General features: G+C 35.5%; 1 protein-coding gene and 1 long non-coding RNA gene across 5 annotated transcripts; one reads left to right on the top strand and one right to left on the bottom strand.

Moving 5' to 3' along the window:
* The first annotated feature begins 5,714 nt into the window (after window positions 1-5,714).
* LOC103045967 (uncharacterized) lies at window positions 5,715-20,703 on the top strand. Of its 3 annotated transcripts, XM_049471325.1 has the most exons (5): window positions 5,729-5,818; window positions 9,374-9,403; window positions 13,049-13,249; window positions 15,070-15,311; window positions 19,367-20,703. In XM_049471325.1, the coding sequence occupies exons 1-5, from the start codon at window positions 5,809-5,811 to the stop codon at window positions 19,613-19,615; spliced, it is 732 nt and encodes a 243-aa protein (XP_049327282.1). In that variant the 5' UTR covers window positions 5,729-5,808; the 3' UTR covers window positions 19,616-20,703. The 3 variants fall into 3 exon arrangements, with proteins under 3 accessions (XP_049327283.1, XP_049327282.1, XP_049327281.1); XM_049471326.1 differs by lacking the exon at window positions 9,374-9,403 and having other exon boundaries at window positions 5,715-5,818; XM_049471324.1 differs by lacking the exon at window positions 5,729-5,818 and having other exon boundaries at window positions 7,283-9,403.
* Window positions 11,088-13,031, bottom strand: LOC125787295 (uncharacterized). 2 transcript variants are annotated; one of them, XR_007429241.1, is made up of 5 exons: window positions 12,525-13,031; window positions 12,453-12,477; window positions 12,040-12,069; window positions 11,747-11,848; window positions 11,088-11,231 (listed from the first exon to the last, which is right to left on the bottom strand). It is a non-coding gene; the product is annotated as an uncharacterized LOC125787295 (long non-coding RNA). The 2 variants fall into 2 exon arrangements; XR_007429240.1 differs by lacking the exons at window positions 11,747-11,848; window positions 12,040-12,069 and adding an exon at window positions 11,849-11,991 and having other exon boundaries at window positions 11,088-11,279; window positions 12,423-12,477.
* Window positions 20,704-21,496: the final 793 nt, after the last annotated feature.

The raw sequence follows: 21,496 nt of genomic DNA, 5'->3' as shown, positions 1-21,496 counted from the left end.
TTCCCGGTAACAAACCTATGTGTTTTAGGTTTTTAATACATTCTCATAAGTTTCATATTAGGATCAACTGTGAGTGAGTTTTGTATGATCTGTGTATTGTTTTTTCCCAGATGAAAAATGTATTCCTGAGTTGGGTGCCGTCAGAAAACCTGCATCTACTTCTGAATCTAGCCTTCTATATATGCTGACAGATGCATTTGTGGGAGATGTAAATCAGACATGAGATGTTTTCTTAGCTGGGAGTAGATAATCTAAAATCTGAATCTAAATCTAAATCTTGCCTTCTATATATGCCTACAGATGCATTTGAGGAAGATTTTAACTGGAGGTTTTAACTGTATGTGTTTTCCCTGATCAAAACTGTCTTGTTTGTCTTTATGTTTTATGTTTTCCTAGCTAGATGTAGGTGATCTCATTAGTTCATTAACACGTGTTTCATGCGCACAGATCTGAAACTGCATTTTTTTTAGATATCCAGGTGAGAGTGAGCCACCTCCTGATGATCCACTGTGTTTTATTATGAAGTCCAAAGTCAGTGCAGTGTTTTCCCGCAAAATCTTACAGCTCTTCATGCTTCCCTCTGCTGACTTTTAACTTTTATAGAGATGTGGATTTTATTTTCCAGCAGGATTGGCACACTGCCCACACTGCCAAAAGTACCAATTGTTCTGACATAATATTAACATTTTCTGAGACACTGATTTTTGTTTTTTTGTCACAATAAAAAAATAAACACTTAAAATAGATCACTCTGTGTGTAATACATCAAAACTGAATTACTGAAATGAAGTAACTTTTTAATGATATTCTTATTTTTTGAGATGCACTATTATATGTTTCATTTAACTTTGGTGAGGCATCGGCTTTTATAAAATAAAACACAATCATGATTATGATTCATGTGATCTTCTTTGAGGTACCGTAACTGTCATGAATCATGTTAATAAACTATTCTATTAATTTCAGCCCTTGTCTTTCTACTTTCATTTTCAGTGCTAGGCAGCTGCTTAGAGAAACCCACAGCTGCTGTTTTTTGGGGCATGATTAGAAGAGTCTGACTATTTTAAAAGTTTAGGAATTTGGAAAATGATTTGGAATAAACATGTTTTACATTAAAAGTTGAGGTTTTATTATTTCTCTTGTAAAGTTATCCTCTCCTATTTAGAGTTAGATACAGATACAGTAAATACAGGAATCAGGTACCAATATTGCAGTGTGTTTTAGTTCTACTCCTCCCATCTACTCCATCTAAGCCAAACTGGTTTATACTTATTGCCATATACTGTGGCTTGGAAAAGTATTCATTCCCCTTGAACTTTTTCACATTTTGTACCTTGATTTTTAGTGATGGACCAATGCAAACTGGCACATAATTGTAAAGTGAAACATTTTAATCCAATGAATAAACTTAGTAGAGCCACCGTTCACTGCAATTACAGCTGCAAGTCTTTTGGGGTTTGTCTCTACCAGCTTTGCAGATCTACAGATTGAGATTGTTGCTCATTCTTCTTTATAAAACAGCTCAAGCTCAGCCAGGTTGGATGGATAGTAAACAGTCTGTGAACAACATTTTTTATGATTTGCCACAGAAGCTCAATAGGATTTAGGTCAGAACTTTGGCTGTATGTTTTTGGTCATTGTCTTGACATACATCCCATCAACTTTGACCAGCTACTTTTTCCCTGCTGGAAAAAAAAAAAACATCCCCACAGCATGATGCTGCCACCACCATGTTTTACAGTGGGGGTGGTGGGTTCAGGGTGATAAGCAGTGTTACTGTTCCGCCACACATTGCGCTTTGGCCTTATCTGACCTCAGCACCTTCTTCCACATGTTGGCAAACTGCAAATGGCACTTCTTATGTCTTGTTTTTTCAACAATTATATTCTGGACAGCCATGTCTTGGTTGGTTTGCAGGTGATGGGTTGTACAGTGCTCCTTGGGAAGCTTAGGAAAGTTTGAGATATATTTTTATAACCTAACTCTGCTTTAAACCTGACCTGTCTGGTGAGTTTCTTGGTCTTCATGATGCTGTTTGTTCACTAGTGTTCTCTAACAAACCACTGAGGCCTTCACAGAAGAGCTGTATTTATACTGAGACTAAATTACACACAGCTGCTGGACTCTATTAACTTATTCAGTGACTTCTGAAAGCAGTTGATTGCACTTGATTTTATTCAGGGGGTTAGAGTAAAGGGGGGCTGAATACTTTTGCACGTCACACTTTTAAGATTTTTATTTGATTCAAATTTGTTGTAATTTTTTTTTATTTTCATTACACTTTACTATTACATGCTACTCTGTGTTGGTCTATCTCTTGGTGAGATGACAAAATGTAAAAAAAAGTTTAAGGGGTATGAATACTTTTGCAAGCCACTGTATATCTTGTTTGCTTCCTCTGTGACAAACTTAGATTTTGGGACAGTTTAAGCTTCTGAAGAGTTGATTTTAGACTGACTTGGGATGGATATTTTTGCTAGACCTGGCAACCCATGCATATCAGTATTTTTTATTAACAAATGATGTTGTTTCTGTGTTGCTGTGAAACTCAATAACCACACATAGTGGAAAATGCACAAGCCGAAACACCCATCACTGTAATAAAGAAATACGTTCATACAGCTCAAGATCACAAGTGCAGCTCTGCTAATTATATTATGCAGCAGAAAAATAACAGGAAGTTCGTGTCTGTTGTTTATCAGAACTGACAGTTTGCTTTATCCTCTTATCTACTGTACATCAGTTACACAGCGCAAGTCCAGACTTAGAGACATACAGTCATGCAGAAGTGCATTTTCAGCTGAGTGAGACACATCTCTTTTAAGGGTAAAAAAGTGAATAAAATAATAGTGATACATAAAGAATTTATAAGAGTGATACATAAATAATTTATGGTAGTGATACATAAAAAAGTGAATAAAATAACAGTGATACATAAATAATGTATAAGAGTGATACATAAATATTTTATAAGAGTGATACATAAATAATTTATAAGAGTGATACATAAATAATTTATAAGAGTGATACATAAATAATTTATAAGAGTGATTCATAAAAAAATGAATAACATAAGAGTGATACATAAAGAATTTATAAAAGTGATACATAAAGAAGTTATAAGAGTGATACACAAATAATTTATAAGAGTGATTCATAAAAAAATTAATAACATAAGAGTGATACATAAAGAATTTATAAAAGTGATACATAAAGAATTTATAAGAGTGATACACAAATAATTTATAAGAGTGATTCATAATAAAAAAATAATAAATAAGAGTGATACATAAAGAATTTATAAGAGTGATACATAAAAAAGTGAATAAAATAACAGTGATACATAAATAATTTATAAGAGTGATACATAAATAATTTATAAGAGTGATACATAAATAATTTATAAGAGTGATACATAAATAATTTATAAGAGTGATTCATAAAAAAAATAATAATATAAGAGTGATACATAAAGAATTTATAAAAGTGATACATAAAGAAGTTATAAGAGTGATTCATAAAAAAATAAAATAAAATAAGAGTGATACATAAAGAATTTATAAGAGTGATACATAAAAAAGTGAATAAAATAAGAGTGATACATGAAGAATTTATAAGAGTGATTCATAAAAAAATAATAATATAAGAGTGATACATAAATAATTTATAAGAGTGATACATAAAGAAGTTATAAGAGTGATACATAAAAAAGTGAATAAAATAAGAGTGATACATAAATAATTTTTAAGAGTGATACATAAAAAAGTGAATAAAATAAGAGTGATACATGAAGAATTTATAAGAGTGATACACAAATCATTTATAAGAGTGATTCATAAAAAAAATAATAAGAGTGATACATAAAGAATTTATAAGAGTGATACATAAAAAAGTGAATAAAATAAGAGTGATACATGAAGAATTTATAAGAGTGATTCATAAAAAAATAATAATATAAGAGTGATACATAAAGAATTTATAAGAGTGATACATAAAAAAGTGAATAAAATAAGAGTGATACATGAAGAATTTATAAGAGTGATTCATAAAAAAATAATAATATAAGAGTGATACATAAAGAATTTTTAAGAGTGATACATAAAAAAGTGAATAAAATAAGAGTGATACATAAATAGTTTATAAGAGTGATACATAAAAAAGTGAATAAAATAAGAGTGATACATAAAGAATTTTTAAGAGTGATACATAAAAAAGTGAATAAAATAAGAGTGATACATAAATAGTTTATAAGAGTGATACATAAAAAAGTGAATAAAATAAGAGTGATACATAAAGAATTTTTAAGAGTGATACATAAAAAAGTGAATAAAATAAGAGTGATACATAAATAGTTAATAAGAGTGATGCATGAAGAAGTAAATAATATAAGAATTATATATATATATATATGTAAATGATAAATGATAAGTGATTAAAAAGTTAATTATACAAGAGTAATACATATAAAGGTAATAATGCAAGGGTGATACGTAACAAAGTGAATAATATAAGAGTGATACATAAAAAAGTGAATTATATCAGCGTAATAAATAAAAAGGTAATAATATAAGAGTGATACATATATGAGTAAATGATATATGATTGACACATAAAAGAGTAAATGATATAGGAGTTATTTGATAAAAAGTGAATTATATCAGAGTAATACATTAAAAAGGGTAATAATATAAGAGCAATATAAAACAAAATGAGTAATATAAGACAGATATGTAAAAAAAGTGAATAATATAAGAGTAATACATATAATAAAAGTGATATGTGAAAAATGTAATAATATAAGACTAATATGTAAAAAAGTGAATAATATATGATTGATACATATAATAGTAAACGATATAGGAGTGAAGTGTTAAAAAGTGAATTGTATCAGAGTAATACATAAAAAGTGAATAATTTTAGTGATACATATAAGAGGTAAATAAAATATGATTGATGCATAAAAAAGTGAATATATGATTGATGCATAAAAAAGTGAATAAAAGTGATACATATAACAGTAAATAAAAAGAGCAATACCTAAAAAAGTGAATTCTATAAGATTAATGCATAAAAAGTAAATGAGTGATTAATTTAAGTTTGATACATTTAAGAGTTAATAAAATAATATTGATGTGTAAAAAGGTAATAATATGAGTGATACATATGAGAGTACATAATATAAGATTGTTATGTAAAAAAGTCAATAATAAAAGAGTGATACATGTAAAAATTACTGCTATAAGACTTATGCATAAACAGTGAATAATATAAGAGTGATACATAACAAGTTAATAATATAAGAGTAAAATATAAAAAAGTAATAGTATAAGATTGATGCATAAAAATGTTATCATATAAGTGATACATAAAAAGTTAATAATATATAAGTGACACATAAAAAGTGAATCATATAAAAGTGATATATAAGAAAGTGAATAATATAAGAGTGACACATATAAAGTAAATAATATAAGGGTAATTAGTTTCCCTTATTAAAGGAAGTGTTAAACCTAAAATGCATGGTCTGTCTGTGCACTCCTCTGGATTAAATCTGGGTTAACTTCAAGACTGTTTAATAGAATATTCAATATGTTTCACTACAATTATCACTGTTTTTAATGTTTACTTTAATGTATTAGAGATATATGCTGTCTTTTTTGTTTTTTGTTTGTGTCTCTTTAACACTTGCATGCTACTCGTCTCTGCAGGGAGTAGACCAGTGTAGAAGAAAGTGAAAGTAGAGGGTTTCCTGTCAGAGCTGCTTAAACACCCCGACCACTGGAGCCTGCAGCTTTCACACCCTCCAACATGATCGAAGGTTTGAGATGTTTTCTATATTTCTTTTATATTCAGGGTTTATATATAATATATTATATGGTGTTTTAGCTACAGATTAAAGGATGATGATGAATTCAGCACTAGAGAAGCAGATGTTGTTTATGATGTAATGACTCTTTGTAATAAATCTTTGTTCTATTGTCTATATTAGACAGAGAACCTGTCACCTCAGCTTCTCATGCATTGACACCTAACGGTTAAGTGTAATTATCAAGACAGTGAACACTGAATTATTTATTTTATGTCATTTAGAACATTCTTTAAAGGACCTTTAAGGATTATATTTTCTGAAGTAACTCATAACATGATCAGAATGAAGATATTAAAATATTATTATAAGCAGGACTGCAGATATTATATATAATATTATATTATAAGGATATACAGTATATGGAGACATTTCATTAGCAAAGCTTGAGGCAGTATTTCCTTATTAGAACTGTGCAGTACATAACTGAAATCTATTTGTGGGATGTAGCCTTCGAATCTTCCCACCACCGATCATTTCTCCCTATTTCCACACCACGGGTTGCCAGGTATAGAACACAACAGCATGCATTTTTGATGACGGATGCTAGAGAACCTGAAATTATATTTCACTTCCAGACAGCATGAAGAATCAGACCAAGCTCAGCAGATCTATGGCAGCATTGGCTGAGACTTTGAATCGGCCATGCAGAATTGGGCCAAATTGTTTATATTTGGCAACTAGGGTGTTGGCATAAATGGCTCAAGGTGACATGTTCATTTAAAGCAAAGCTTGAGGCAGTATTTCCTTATTAGAACTGTGTAGAACGGTGTTTTTTTTTTAAATATATTTTTCCGATGATAAATGCTAAAGGACCTAATGTACCTTCCAGACAGCATGAAGAATCAGACCTGGTTCAGCAGATCTATGGAATCAGCCATGCAGAATTGGGCCAAATTGTTTATATTTGGCAACCAGGGTGTTGGCATAAATGGCTCGGGCCACTTGTTGTACTATACTCGAAAAACAGGGGTTTTGGCACATGTAGCTCAGGCAGATTGTCGTACTATACTCGGAAAACAGGGTTTTGGCACAAGTAGCTCAGACAGATTGTTGTACTTTACTCGGAAAACAGGGTTTTGGCACAAGTAGCTCAGGCAGATTGTTGTACTATACTCGGAAAACAGAGTTTTGGCACAAGTAGCTCAGACAGATTGTTGTACTATACTCGGAAAACAGGGTTTTGGCACAAGTAGCTCAGACAGATTGTTGTACTATACTCGGAAAACAGGGTTTTGGCACAAGTAGCTCAGGCAGATTGTTGTACTATACTCGGAAAACAGGGTTTTGGCACATGTAGCTCAGGCAGATTGTTGTACTATACTCAGAAAACGGGGGTTTTCATGTGTAGCTCAGGCAGATTGTTGTACTATACTCAGAAAACGGGGGTTTTCATGTGTAGCTCAGGCAGATTGTTGTACTATACTCAGAAAACAGGGTTTTTCATGTGTAGCTCAGGCAGATTGTCGTACTATACTCGGAAAACAGGGTTTTGGCACAAGTAGCTCAGACAGATTGTTGTACTATACTCAGAAAACGGGGTTTTGGCACAAGTAGCTCAGGCAGATTGTTGTACTATACTCAGAAAACGGGGTTTTGGCACAAGTAGCTCAGACAGATTGTTGTACTATACTCAGAAAACGGGGTTTTGGCACAAGTAGCTCAGACAGATTGTTGTACTATACTCAGAAAACGGGGTTTTGGCACAAGTAGCTCAGGCAGATTGTTGTACTATACTCGGAAAACAGGGTTTTGGCACAAGTAGCTCAGACAGATTGTTGTACTTTACTCAGAAAACGGGGTTTTGGCACAAGTAGCTCAGACAGATTGTTGTACTATACTCAGAAAACGGGGTTTTTCATGTGTAGCTCAGGCAGATTGTTGTACTATACTCAGAAAACAGGGTTTTGGCACAAGTAGCTCAGACAGATTGTTGTACTTTACTCAGAAAACGGGGTTTTGGCACAAGTAGCTCAGACAGATTGTTGTACTATACTCAGAAAACGGGGTTTTGGCACAAGTAGCTCAGGCAGATTGTTGTACTATACTCAGAAAACGGGGTTTTGGCACAAGTAGCTCAGGCAGATTGTTGTACTATACTCGGAAAACAGGGTTTTGGCACATGTAGCTCAGGCAGATTGTTGTACTATACTCAGAAAACGGGGTTTTTCATGTGTAGCTCAGGCAGATTGTTGTACTATACTCAGAAAACAGGGTTTTTCATGTGTAGCTCAGGCAGATTGTTGTACTTTACTCAGAAAACAGGGTTTTGGCACAAGTAGCTCAGGCAGATTGTTGTACTATACTCGGAAAACAGGGTTTTGGCACATGTAGCTCAGGCAGATTGTTGTACTATACTCAGAAAACAGGGTTTTTCATGTGTAGCTCAGGCAGATTGTTGTACTATACTCAGAAAACAGGGTTTTTCATGTGTAGCTCAGGCAGATTGTTGTACTATACTCAGAAAACGGGGTTTTGGCACAAGTAGCTCAGGCAGATTGTTGTACTATACTCAGAAAACGGGGTTTTTCATGTGTAGCTCAGGCAGATTGTTGTACTATACTCAGAAAACAGGGTTTTTCATGTGTAGCTCAGGCAGATTGTTGTACTATACTCAGAAAACGGGGTTTTGGCACAAGTAGCTCAGGCAGATTGTTGTACTTTACTCAGAAAACGGGGTTTTGGCACAAGTAGCTCAGACAGATTGTTGTACTATACTCAGAAAACGGGGTTTTGGCACAAGTAGCTCAGACAGATTGTTGTACTATACTCAGAAAACAGGGTTTTTCATGTGTAGCTCAGGCAGATTGTTGTACTATACTCGGAAAACAGGGTTTTGGCACAAGTAGCTCAGACAGATTGTTGTACTTTACTCAGAAAACGGGGTTTTGGCACAAGTAGCTCAGACAGATTGTTGTACTATACTCAGAAAACGGGGTTTTGGCACAAGTAGCTCAGGCAGATTGTTGTACTTTACTCGGAAAACAGGGTTTTGGCACAAGTAGCTCAGACAGATTGTTGTACTATACTCAGAAAACTGGGTTTTGGCACAAGTAGCTCAGGCAGATTGTTGTACTATACTCGGAAAACAGGGTTTTGGCACATGTAGCTCAGACAGATTGTTGTACTATACATGGAAAACAGGGATTTGGCACATATGGCTCAGGCAGGTTGGTGTACTTTACTCTGCAAACACTGGTATCTTTTTTCCAAACATAGTCTCTTCTGGGAACGTGATTAGTTTACGAGAAAGTGAAAGTGAAAGTAAAAGACCACTGGAGCCTGCAGAGTCCACACTCACTGAATATATTGATTATAGCGCATTAGCTACAGTCAAAAGGATGATGATGTCAGCACTAGAGATGCAGATCCTGTTTATAATGTAATAACTTAATCTTTGTTCTATTGTCTTTTGATTGTCTGAAAATATCTCCATAAAATTCATGCATTTCCACAGAATTCATTTAGCAATCTGTTCTTTATCCTATCTATTCGACTCAAATTCAGAATGGTGGCACCTGGACAACTACCTAAAAGGTACTGTGTGTATAAACAGTGTATTTCTATGTATAACAAAGTTCTCAGTGTCAGGGCTCTGAGAATTCTACCAGTGAAGTGTGGAGCAACTTTGAGCTTGTTAATGGTGTAAAAATAGTGATTTCTTTGCATAAACGACACTATGCCCCAATCACTAGCATTGTAAACCTGTTAGGGGCATTGTGCAGTTTAAAGTGCAGTATTTCTGAATGCTGGGGGAGAAGGAATGCGGGCTATTTGACAAATGTTTGTACTTATTATCATGTTTCACTATAACCAAAGTACATTTCACACTGGACTTCTCCTTTAACTTAACCCTCCTGTTATCCTCAAATTTAGCAACACCCTTGATTCTCTGGGTTAACATGATCCCAGCAATTTAAACCTCCAATTTATTATAATTACAGATGATTAAACATGTTAGCAAATGTTTATTTGACAAATTATCATTCTTTCATGCATTATTATGAGTCTTTTATTAGTATTGTGTTGTTAATTCAGGGCCTAAAGTGAAGGGACATTTTGAAGAAGATTATTAACCTGCATGTCATAGTGTCCTCAACTTTATTACCACACAAGTATGAGTAAAATATTGATATTTCTGATGTTTTATGCCAATTAAAACAGCTTCAATAAAACAGACATTGAAGTTGAAACATTTTAAACATTTTATTTATTACTTATTGTCTTTATAAAAAAAAAGACGATAAATATGAATCACAAAACGAATGTCAACCATTTTTTTTACAGACGTTAAACACTGAATGGGGTCAAATTGACCCCAAAAATAATAGGAGGGTTAAAGAAAAAAAGCCTGAATAGCTCAAGCCTAAGTAAACTGCCATTCTCACATCTCTCACTTCCAGATAATTATCAATAAGTCATTAAATAATCGGTAACACTTTACTTGGATGGTCCATTTTATGGCCTTGTTGATGCTGAACTGACATTCAACTAACACTGAACGGAATGTCCTAACCTTAACCCTTAATCAACCCTAAAATCTAACCCTACACCTAACCCTAACCTTAACCCTAATCAACCCTAAAATCTAACCCTACATCTAACCCTAACCTTAACCCTTAATCAACCCTAAAATCTAACCCTACATCTAACCCTAACCCTAACCCTTAATCAACCATAAAATCGAACCCTACACCTAACCCTAACCTTAACCCTAATCAACCCTAAAATCTAACCCTACACCTAACCCTTACCTTAACCCTTAATCAACCCTAAAATCTAACCCTACATCTAACCCTAACCTTAACCCTTAATCAACCCTAAAATCTAACCCTACATCTAACCCTAACCCTTAAATCAACCCTAAAATCTAACCCTACATCTAACCCTAACCCTAACCCTTAATCAACCATAAAATCGAACCCTACACCTAACCCTAACCTTAACCCTTAATCAACCCTAAAATCTAACGCTACACCTAAACCTAACTTTAACCTTAATCAACCCTAAAATCTAACCCTACACCTAACCCTAACCTTAACCCTTAATCAACCATATAATCTAACCCTACACCTAACCCTAACCTTAACCCTTAATCAACCCTAAAATCTAACCCTACACCTAACCCTAACCTTAACCCTTAATCAACCATAAAACCTAACCCTACACCTAACCCTAACCTTAACCCTTAATCAACCCTAAAATCTAACCCTACACCTAACCCTAACCTTAACCCTTAATCAACCCTAAAATCTAACCCTACACCTAACCCTAACCTTAACCTTAATCAACCCTAAAATCTAACCCTACACCTAACCCTAACCTTAACCCTTAATCAACCATATAATCTAACCCTACACCTAACCTTAACCCTTAATCAACCATATAATCTAACCCTACACCTAACCCTAACCTTAAACCTTAATCAACCATAAAATCTAACCTTACACCTAACCCCAAACCTTAACCCTTAATCAACCCTAAAATCTAACCCTACACCTAACCCTACCATTAACCCTTAATCAATCATAAAACCAAACCCTACACCTAACCCTAACCCTAACCTTAATCAATCATAAAATCAAACCCTACACCTAACCCTAACCTTAACCCTTAATCAACCCTAAAACCTAACCCTACACCTAACCCTAACCTTAACCCTTAATCAACCCTAAAACCTAACCCTACACCTAACCCTAACCTTAACCCTTAATCAACCCTAAAATCTAACCCTACACCTAACCCTACCATTAACCCTTAATCAATCATAAAACCAAACCCTACACCTAACCCTAACCTTAATCAATCATAAAATCAAACCCTACACCTAACCCTAACCTTAACCCTTAATCAACCATAAAACCTAACCCTACACCTAACCCTAACCTTAACCCTTAATCAACCCTAAAATCTAACCCTACACCTAACCCTAACCTTAACCCTTAATCAACCCTAAAATCTAACCCTACACCTAACCCTAACCTTAACCCTTAATCAACCATATAATCTAACCCTACACCTAACCCTAACCTTAACCTTAATCAACCCTAAAATCTAACCCTACACCTAACCCTAACCTTAACCCTTAATCAACCATATAATCTAACCCTACACCTAACCCTAACCTTAACCCTTAATCAACCATATAATCTAACCCTACACCTAACCCTAACCTTAAACCTTAATCAACCATAAAATCTAACCTTACACCTAACCCTACCATTAACCCTTAATCAATCATAAAACCAAACCCTACACCTAACCCTAACCCTAACCTTAATCAATCATAAAATCAAACCCTACACCTAACCCTAACCTTAACCCTTAATCAACCCTAAAACCTAACCCTACACCTAACCCTAACCTTAACCCTTAATCAACCCTAAAACCTAACCCTACACCTAACCCTAACCTTAACCCTTAATCAACCCTAAAATCTAACCCTACACCTAACCCTAACCTTAACACTTAATCAACCCTAAAACCTAACCCTACACCTAACCCTAACCCTAACCCTTAATCAACCCTAAAACCTAACCCTACACCTAACCCTAACCTTAACCCTTAATCAACCCTAAAATCTAACCCTACACCTAACCCTAACCTTAACCCTTAATCAACCCTAAAATCTAACTCTACACCTAACCCTAACCTTAACCTTAATCAACCCTAAAATCTAACCCTACACCTAACCCTAACCTTAACCCTTAATCAACCATAAAATTGAACCCTACACCTAACCCTAACCTTAACCTTAATCAACCCTAAAATCTAACCCTACACCTTACCCTAACCTTAACCCTTAATCAACCATATAATCTAACCCTACACCTAACCCTAACCTTAACACTTAATCAACCCTAAAATCTAACTCTACACCTAACCCTAACCCTAAATCAACTGTAAAATCTAACTCTACACCTAACCCTAACCCTAACCTTAATCTAATCTTAAAATCTAACCCTAAACCAATCCTAAAATATTAAGATAAGCTTTTGGGTTGGAGTTGAATGTAGGGTTATATTCAATAGAGAATCATTTACTTTCACCTTTTAGTTCATTTGCATTTAATAGACATGTAGTTGAATGTTAGTTGAATGTCAGTTGAGCATCAAAGAGGCCATCAAATGGACCATCCAAGTAAAGTGTTACCGAATAATCTTCTGTTTTTTTCTGTTCCAGAATCAAAAATGGATAAAATCTATCTGACCGTGTTTGGGCAGGCTTTGTATTCCAACGTAATCTTCGTAGACAAGCTCCGAGTTCACCTTAACTTTCGAGAGGTGACTTCGCTGGAGAGGAGTGACATCGTCATTGCTTTTGCCCCCATCACATCTCGAGCTGGAACCGACCTCGAAGCTGCTCTTAAGAGGATCCCGCAGTGTAAGAATGTTTGCTCAGTCCGCTTACAGAAGGAATAGGGTGTAAAAACATTTTAAAGACAACAAATTTGTAATTAATCATAGTGATACTACAGTTAGTTCCGACCCTGCAGTGTGATTGGCTGAGAGGCATTCTATGAGTGCCATTATCAGCTGGTAATGAACCGTATCCTTAGCTCTCCATGTATTACTCTGCCACATACAGCTAACCTAGCAACTATGCAATGACGCTTACAAACCAAATAGTGCAGCTACAAACAGAGCAGCAATGGAACTATTTTAACTGGCTGAGTGTTTATAACCAAACAGATCCTATTTTCTCATTCTCTTTAGCTCAAAATATTTTAATAACCACTGATAAATGAACTGTGGTATAATCGCAATAATACACCCGAGGTTCGTGCTATAAGGTGTAATATCGGCACTGCTTTGCTGCGGCACTCTACGGCACTCTGCCTGCTGCATCGTGCCTACGACCGCATCACAGCAGTGCCAATATTACACATTACAGCACGAACCTCGAGTGTATTATTGCTTAATTTGAGAAATACATACTATTTTCTTTACCAATGCAGTCTACACTATTTGTATGAAGTCGCAGCTATTGAAGCATTGGTCATTGCTTGACTGGCTAAAATACTCACTTCACTCTTATATATGTGACACAAATAAACACAATATCACTATTATCAAATATTATTGAGGTATTGATGTCTATTTATTATATGAGAAAACACAGGTGCACCACGGACTGAAATGAACCTAGAAAACAGTCAATCAGAGTCCATCCCTAAACACACACACACAGACACACTGCAGTGCACAAACCTGAATTTTAACTCAACAATAAACAGAATCAAGATTAAAATGACATTAATGTTCCCTTAAATGAGCTGCTGGTGTATCTTCACAGAGTGAACACGCAGGTCAGTATCCTCTGCTGAGACGCACAAAAACAAAAGCCACACTGTTAAGATACGAACGCGCCAAAGTCAGAGCTCACCTGCCTCCTACAGAGAATAACAACTGATACACTGATTGGTTAGTTTATAATATGCCCAAAACACACCCATACATCATTAAGAGAATTAGTCCAGTGTCCAGTGTGGCTTCGGTCAGTGTAAAATTTAGCACTTTAATTTGATGATTGAAATCGAAATGAAGAAGAAATGGGTTTTCATCCAGTTTTCTCTCAATTTTCAGATTTGTCCGTTTTTGTATCTTGTAACACAAATCTGATGGTATAATCCAATTTTAAAAAATGCACAAATTGAAAAATCAGAAAATAAAAGATTCATTTTTTCATTTTTTTCTTGTACACTGCTCTACATTAAAAAAATGAAATAATGAGTTTTTACATTCAATTTTCTATTATTGCATGTAGCCTCAAACAGTCAGAAAATGTATTAGTAAACGTTACACCTCCCGGCTTCCCACGCCTAATATCAATGTCTTCAAGCTAAAATCTTGTGATTGGAGCAGTATGTGGACGAGCATGTGGACGGAGTGTGTTTAGAAAAGGTAGGGCCACTGGTTGCGAGACCTTATTGGTGAAACAATGAGTTGTTAAAGTGCCTGTCATAAAGAACAAAGGTGATCTCTGGAACCCCACACCATAACACCAGGCCTTCTGGACGTGTGATGTGTATATACAGTATTTATTGACTGACTGTAGCTACAGTAGTGCTGAAAGTTCACATCCAGTATTTCACACTCCTCTGAATTGGGGTTGAGTAAGATAACTAAAGTACAGAACATTTTTACATAAGTTTCTCTCTATCTCTCTCTCTCTCTCTCTCTCTCTCTCTCTCTCTCTCTCAGCTTCCAGGCCTGTTGTTCTAGTGGTGCTCCATTACACATTTGATCTAAATTTCGTGGCTCCAGAGAGCAGGTATTTTGTTAACAGCAATGTTAACAGGAGTGATGTGTTCACTGTGGACTGCCTGTTTAATGAAGATCAAGGCCTGCTGGAATGCCAACGCAATAACGAGGCTGTGCAAGCGGTGACTGCTCATCTGATCTCTAAAGGAGTGCAGAGAAAGCTAGCAGACGTTTATTATCCGGTAATAAAATCTCATCTATCTGTGTATATATTTGGTATCATGCAAGCTTGTGAGTTCTGCCAGAATTGCTTATCTGTTTGCATGGACAGTTTGAGCCAGATGCTGTTGGTCACCATAATTACCACCCACAAACTTAACTCCCACAAGATTAATCGTATTTTATTGATGTTTTAAGTGATCGATCAACACAAAGCTGCACATTATTGTCAAGTGGATCAAAAATTGTTTTAAAATTTTAATCAAATTAAAATCTAAAAAGTATCAATATTTAGTAAAGCCACCATTTGCTGCAATTGCAGAAGCTGCAAGTCTTTTGGTGAACCATCTACACACTGATATTTTGGAATATTCTTCTTTACAAAACAGCTCAAGCTCACCCAGATTGGATGGAGAGCTTCTGTGAACAACAATTTTCATGTCTTCATGTCTTGCCACAGAAGCTCAGTGGTATTTAGGTTCAGAACTTTAACTAGGCCATTCTGTAGTGGATTAAACAGAGGATTTCTTCATTGCTTGGACACACACACACACACTACCCCCACTTTACGGCCTATAAGGAAACTTCGAACCCAGAACACTCTAGAAGTCTTGGAGTAATCTTTTTCAAACAACCTTAAATTTCAAAATGACATTTACTGACTATTTCTTCACTCAGCCTCGCTCAAGAGCCCTAAATGCGAGTTTAGGGTAAAATTCTGTTTACATTCCTCCAAGTCGTAAACCTCGGAGTTAATGTTAAACATTTGGAACACCAAATGAACACCATCACTAGGACGGGACTGCGGACTTAAGAGAGTGTCAAAACTTAATTAATGCCTTGGAAATTGTTAATTCACCAAATGTTATACCAATTTAGGGGTTTGTGCCTAGTTATTTCTGCAATCACTTAGAAATAAGATTAATGAAATTAAGAGAAATGTTCTAAGCTTGGGATTCCATTTTCAACATTGCAGGCTCAAATTCTGTGGGGTGCAGAAAGATCTCTACTCCCCCACCATCGTAAATTCCGACGCCAGCCGCTTATCTAAACACTCAGCAGAGGGAAGAGGAATTTCTCACTAAGAAGATTTTGCTTAAAATACATATATATTGACTATATAAAAAAGGTGTTTTATAGAATGTTTACTAGATAATGGTATATGTGTCTGGTATATGGTATATGTGTTTGGATGTGTCCTGATTAAATTTTTCTACACATTCAAGTCTGAATCAACAAGGTTTAACTAGCATGTGATAATCTAGCTTTATTTGGTTATCAGTGGTTTAACCAGGTATTATCTTTTAAGTGATTTAATTGGGTTTAAATAATATCATGACTCTTGATCTCTTTCTGACAGAGTACCATCCATCGTTGTATTTCTAAGATTATTTAGTATTACAAAACTGTTTGTGGGCAATATATATATATTACATTTATTGTGATTAAATTGTAAGATTGTATTTTGATCCACTGTTTAATTGAGTTTTCTTTTGGTTTGGTCTATTAGAAAAAATGCTGAAGCATGGTGACCATGTGAGGGGGGGGATTTATGGCCCTTTGTGAATAAGATCTTCCCTGCCAAAGTTTGAAATTGCTCCTAGACCAATCAAAACACAGACATTTGGGCCACAGGGCCAATCGTAGCTCAAGGGCCAAACAGGCCACGGAGACTAATAGTTAAACTGGGCAGACACAGTTCAGTTTTCCAGTTCAGTTTTGCAGTGCAGGTCGGAGCAGTTGGAGGAGAAGCAGCTCAGTTCAGTTTAGAGTTTCCAGTTTTCCGGAGTCCAGTAGAGTTTAGTTGAGTTTAGTTCGGAGGAGTTGGAGGAGAAGCAGTTGGAGTTAGAGAAGGAGTGGAAGAAGATGAGTTGAGGAAAACAGTTAGAGGAGAGAGGTTAGGGAGCCCAGAGATGGAGAAAGGATAGACTGTTAGTTTAGTCATCTTAAGTTAAGTTTTCTTAGACTAGTGCATTTAATCTTCAAGTATATTAATATTAGCTATCCTAGTTAAATAACTAGGCTATTTTATGATCTACGGAGTTCTCCTGCTTGCCAAGATAGTTAATATAGTTCAGTAAACCAACTAGACCAACCGACGGATCACCGAGAGAGTACGCCAGCCGATCCAGCTCCAGGGAAGGCCTTCCCTGTGCAGAGACTAGAAGCGGGTGTCGTCCAGGTGCGCCGCTGGCCCACAAGAGCACCATCTTTACCCTGTGGATGGGTCCACACCGGACCTTCTAGGGGTGCAGGATGTCAGCCGAACAAGAGGTTTAAACAGCGGACCGAACCGATGGGGACCCCCCTTTGTAGACGTCTCAGAGTAAGGCAGTTTGGGTATTTCTCTCAGTAATTGGTGTTTTGGTTGGTCAAGTCTAGTTTGGTTATTGTTCTTAACTCTCTTCTTAGTATAGATTAATTTTTAGTTATTTGGCGAAAGGGATGATCTTTGTAGGCCGTAAAATATCTTACTTATCTACTTATTTTAGTGTTCTCATTTGATTAGTTTGACCTCATTACATTTAGACCCTTATTTAGAAATATTCACTTAATAGTTCTATTAATCTTTATTCCTTTCATACCAGTATTATAACGTGTTTGTTCTTTTATTTCTCATTTATTATTCTACACTATGATTTGATATCTAATGGCTACATTATGACTTTTTAATGAATTATTTACTCATATCTGTGTGATTTAATAAAATATTTTTATTTTACAAAACCTGTAATTTCAGTGTGTTTTTCTGGATAACTTGGTTATGAAAATTTCTGTCACCTGTAGAAACCACACCCTGAGATGTCTTGTGTTATTAATTAATTTGATTAATTAATTAATTAATTAATCTAATTAAATTAATTTAATAACTGGCGCCCAATTAAAAATATTTCAACATCTCAATTAGCACCAGGTATTAAACCACTGAGCCGCTACAATTCTAACACATGAATTGTCTTTCATTTAAACCATTCCACTGTAGCTTTGGCTGTATGTTTAGGGTCATTGTCTTGCCGGAAGGTAAACCTCCTACCCAGGTCATCTTAAGTCTTCTGCAGCCTTCAACTGGTTTTCTTCCAGGATTACCCTATATTTAGTTCCAATCATCTTCCCATCAATTCTGACCAACTTCCCAACTCAACCCTGTCCCTGCTGAAAAAAAAAGCATCCTCACAGCATGATGCTGCCACCACCACGTTTCACAGTGGGGGTGGTGTGTTCAGGGTGATGAGCAGTGTTACTTTTCCACCACACATAGAGCTTTGCATTTAGGGCAAAAAGTTTAACATTGGCCACTCTTGCCACTCCTGCCTCTCTTCCATAAAGGCCAGATTTGTGGAGTGCACGACTTATAGTTGTCCTGTGGACAGATTATCCAACCTGAGCTGTGGATTTCTGAATTTCTGACCATAGACCTCTTGGCTACTTCTCTGACCAGTGCCCACCTTGCTTGATTTGTTAGTTTGGGTGGATCATGGCCATGTCTTGGTAGGTTTGTAGAAACAATTGTAGAATACTTTTTTCATTTTTGGATGATGGATTAAACAGTGCTACTTGGGATGCTTGGGAAAGCTTTGGATATGTTTTTATAATCTAACCCTGCTTTAAACGTTTTTTCCACAACTTTATTTCTGACCTGTCTGGTGAGTTTCTTGGTCTTCATGATGCAGTTTGTTCACTAGTGTAGTGCTCTAACAAACCACTGAGGCCTTCAGAGAACAGAAATATTTATACTAAGGCTAAATTACACACAGCTGGACTCTTTTATTAGGATTTAACTTATTAGGAAGGCAATTCATTGATTGTACTGGATTTTATTTAGGGTTTTTTAGGTTAAAGGGGGCTGAAAACTTTTACACATCACACATTTCAGCTTTTAATTTAAATATAATTTTGAAAATCATGCATCATTTTTGCTCCACTTCACAATTATGTGCTACTTTGTGTTGGTCTATCACTAAAAATCTCAATAAAATTCATTCAAAAAGGGGTATGAATACTTTTTTTACAAGCTACTGTAATGTGTTGTTAGCATTGTGTCGTTGTTGTGTAATCCTCTCTGCACTTTTTTCAACAGGCGGGGCCTGCAAACTTCCAGATTTCTCCAGTGAACAAAGTCATTTTGTCTGTCGGTTTTGAGGCGATGTTAGGTGGAATCATTTGCATGATTATTGGATATTGTGGTCCTATTCCTGGGTTATTTATTGGGATTTTAGGTGGGTTCTTCTCTGGGTACTTTCATCACTTCCGTTCTAAACGTCCTAAACCGTCAGACAGACCCTCGGAGCCCTTGCTACAAGACAGAACCCACAATCCTCAGATCTAATTGCTCTTCTGTGCTGCGTATTAAAGTTCAGCAGCATCTAAAACGTATATAACACCTTTTAATGATTGTCATAAACTTATAATATGTATAACTTATAATAGAATAACTCACATTCACTCATTAGTGACTTTTAAAACATGTTAGGTTTCACAATGCCTTATAATATGTTAAAGAACACTGCATATACTATAATAGGCATTTTGAAACCTGTCTTTATATGTGATGCATATTCAAATTTAGCAAAGTGAAAGCAGCATCTAAAGCAAAAGTGAAAGTGAATGTAAGTGTAAATGACTAAATCTGCTGTAGTTCTATATATAGCTTTTGCTTATATTTGCATTCATACAATCATCTGATATTATCAATTATATCAATTTTGCTGATGTAGAAATACAGCTCTGGAAAAAAAAATATTATGATTTTGCTATTTATTGATATAAGTTTGGGTAAAATAACTATTGATGTTTTATTTTATAAACTACGGACAACATTCCCCCAAATTACAAATATAAATATTGTCATTAACAGCATTTATTTGCAGAAATGGCTGAAATAACAAAAAAAAAAAAAGCAGAGCTTTGTTCTGATCAGTGTGTGACAAATAAATCTAATAAATACTTAAACTATTAAACTCAGAAAGATGTCAATCTTTATCAGGGAGATATGTTTGTAGTTAGTTTAGAGGGATTTAGATTCTTATAATGAAGAAATTATGAAAATAAAGATCCATTAGACAATTATTACTGTCTCCCTTCCAAACTACAGGAAAATACCCTTCATAATGTTTCATAAATGAATTTATAATGCATTATATAGTGCACATAACACCTTTCAATGATTGCCATAAACGTATAATATATATATAACTTAGAATAACTCACATATTAAATTCAGCAAAATGAAAGCAGCATCTAAAGCAAAAGTGAAAGTGAGTGTAAGTGTAAATGATTAAATCTGCTGCAGCTCTATATATAGCTTTTGCTTATGTAATTGCTTATATTGAATGCATATAATCATCTCATTACTATACAATAAATGTGAAATAATGTTTTGATCTGTGTGTGACAAATAAATCAATCATTAAACTCTTTTATGCTCTTGAGGACTTTTCTGTGTGTGTGTGTGTGTGTGTCTGTAAATAATAATAGACCAGCAGGTGGCGTCTCACTTTTATTTTAGATCAAAGTCAGAAAACATTTTTTTTCCTGCCGATCCTCCTCCTCTCCTCCTGAAGCTGTTTTTGTGACGCCATCTTGCCACCTGTCCAAATACCAGAGGAGACAATAGAAGCCCCTTAAAATCCTCCTCAAATCTTCTTCTAGCAGGGTATACACCAGGGTTTCCTACCTAGGAAATCTTATAGGGGTTTTGGAATGCATCATTGATTTAGTCATTTTTTGTAGTATATGTGCTCAGCGTCATGTCCAAATGACATCTTTGAAAGATTGAAGACTGAAGAAAAAAAAATCTAATTGGGCTGCATGGCTGTCACCCCAGAAGGAGGCCTCTTCTAAAGTCCATGCACAAGAAAGCCTGCAGACAGTTTGCTGAAGACATGTCAACAAAGGACATGGATTACTGGAACCATGTCCTATGGTCTGATGAGACCAAGATTAATTTGTTTGGTTCAGATGGCCCTAAACCCAATAGAATATATTTGGGGCATCCTCAAGTGGAAGGTGGAGGAGTGCAAAGTCTGGAATATCCATGCATCAGCTCCGTGATGTCGCCATGGAGGAGTAGAAAAGCGTTCCAGTGGGAACCTGTGAAGCTCTGGTAAACTCCATGCCCAGAAGAGTTAAGGCAGGTCTGGAAAAATAATGGTGGCCACAAAAAATATAGACATAGACACTTCACATAGGAACTTCTACTTAGGGCTGT

This window comes from Astyanax mexicanus, chromosome 23, assembly GCF_023375975.1.
Source record: "Astyanax mexicanus isolate ESR-SI-001 chromosome 23, AstMex3_surface, whole genome shotgun sequence".
NCBI lineage: Eukaryota > Metazoa > Chordata > Actinopteri > Characiformes > Acestrorhamphidae > Astyanax > Astyanax mexicanus.
The sequence above is the reverse complement of the archived record's forward strand: the minus strand, read 5'-3'. Positions and strand labels throughout refer to the sequence as shown.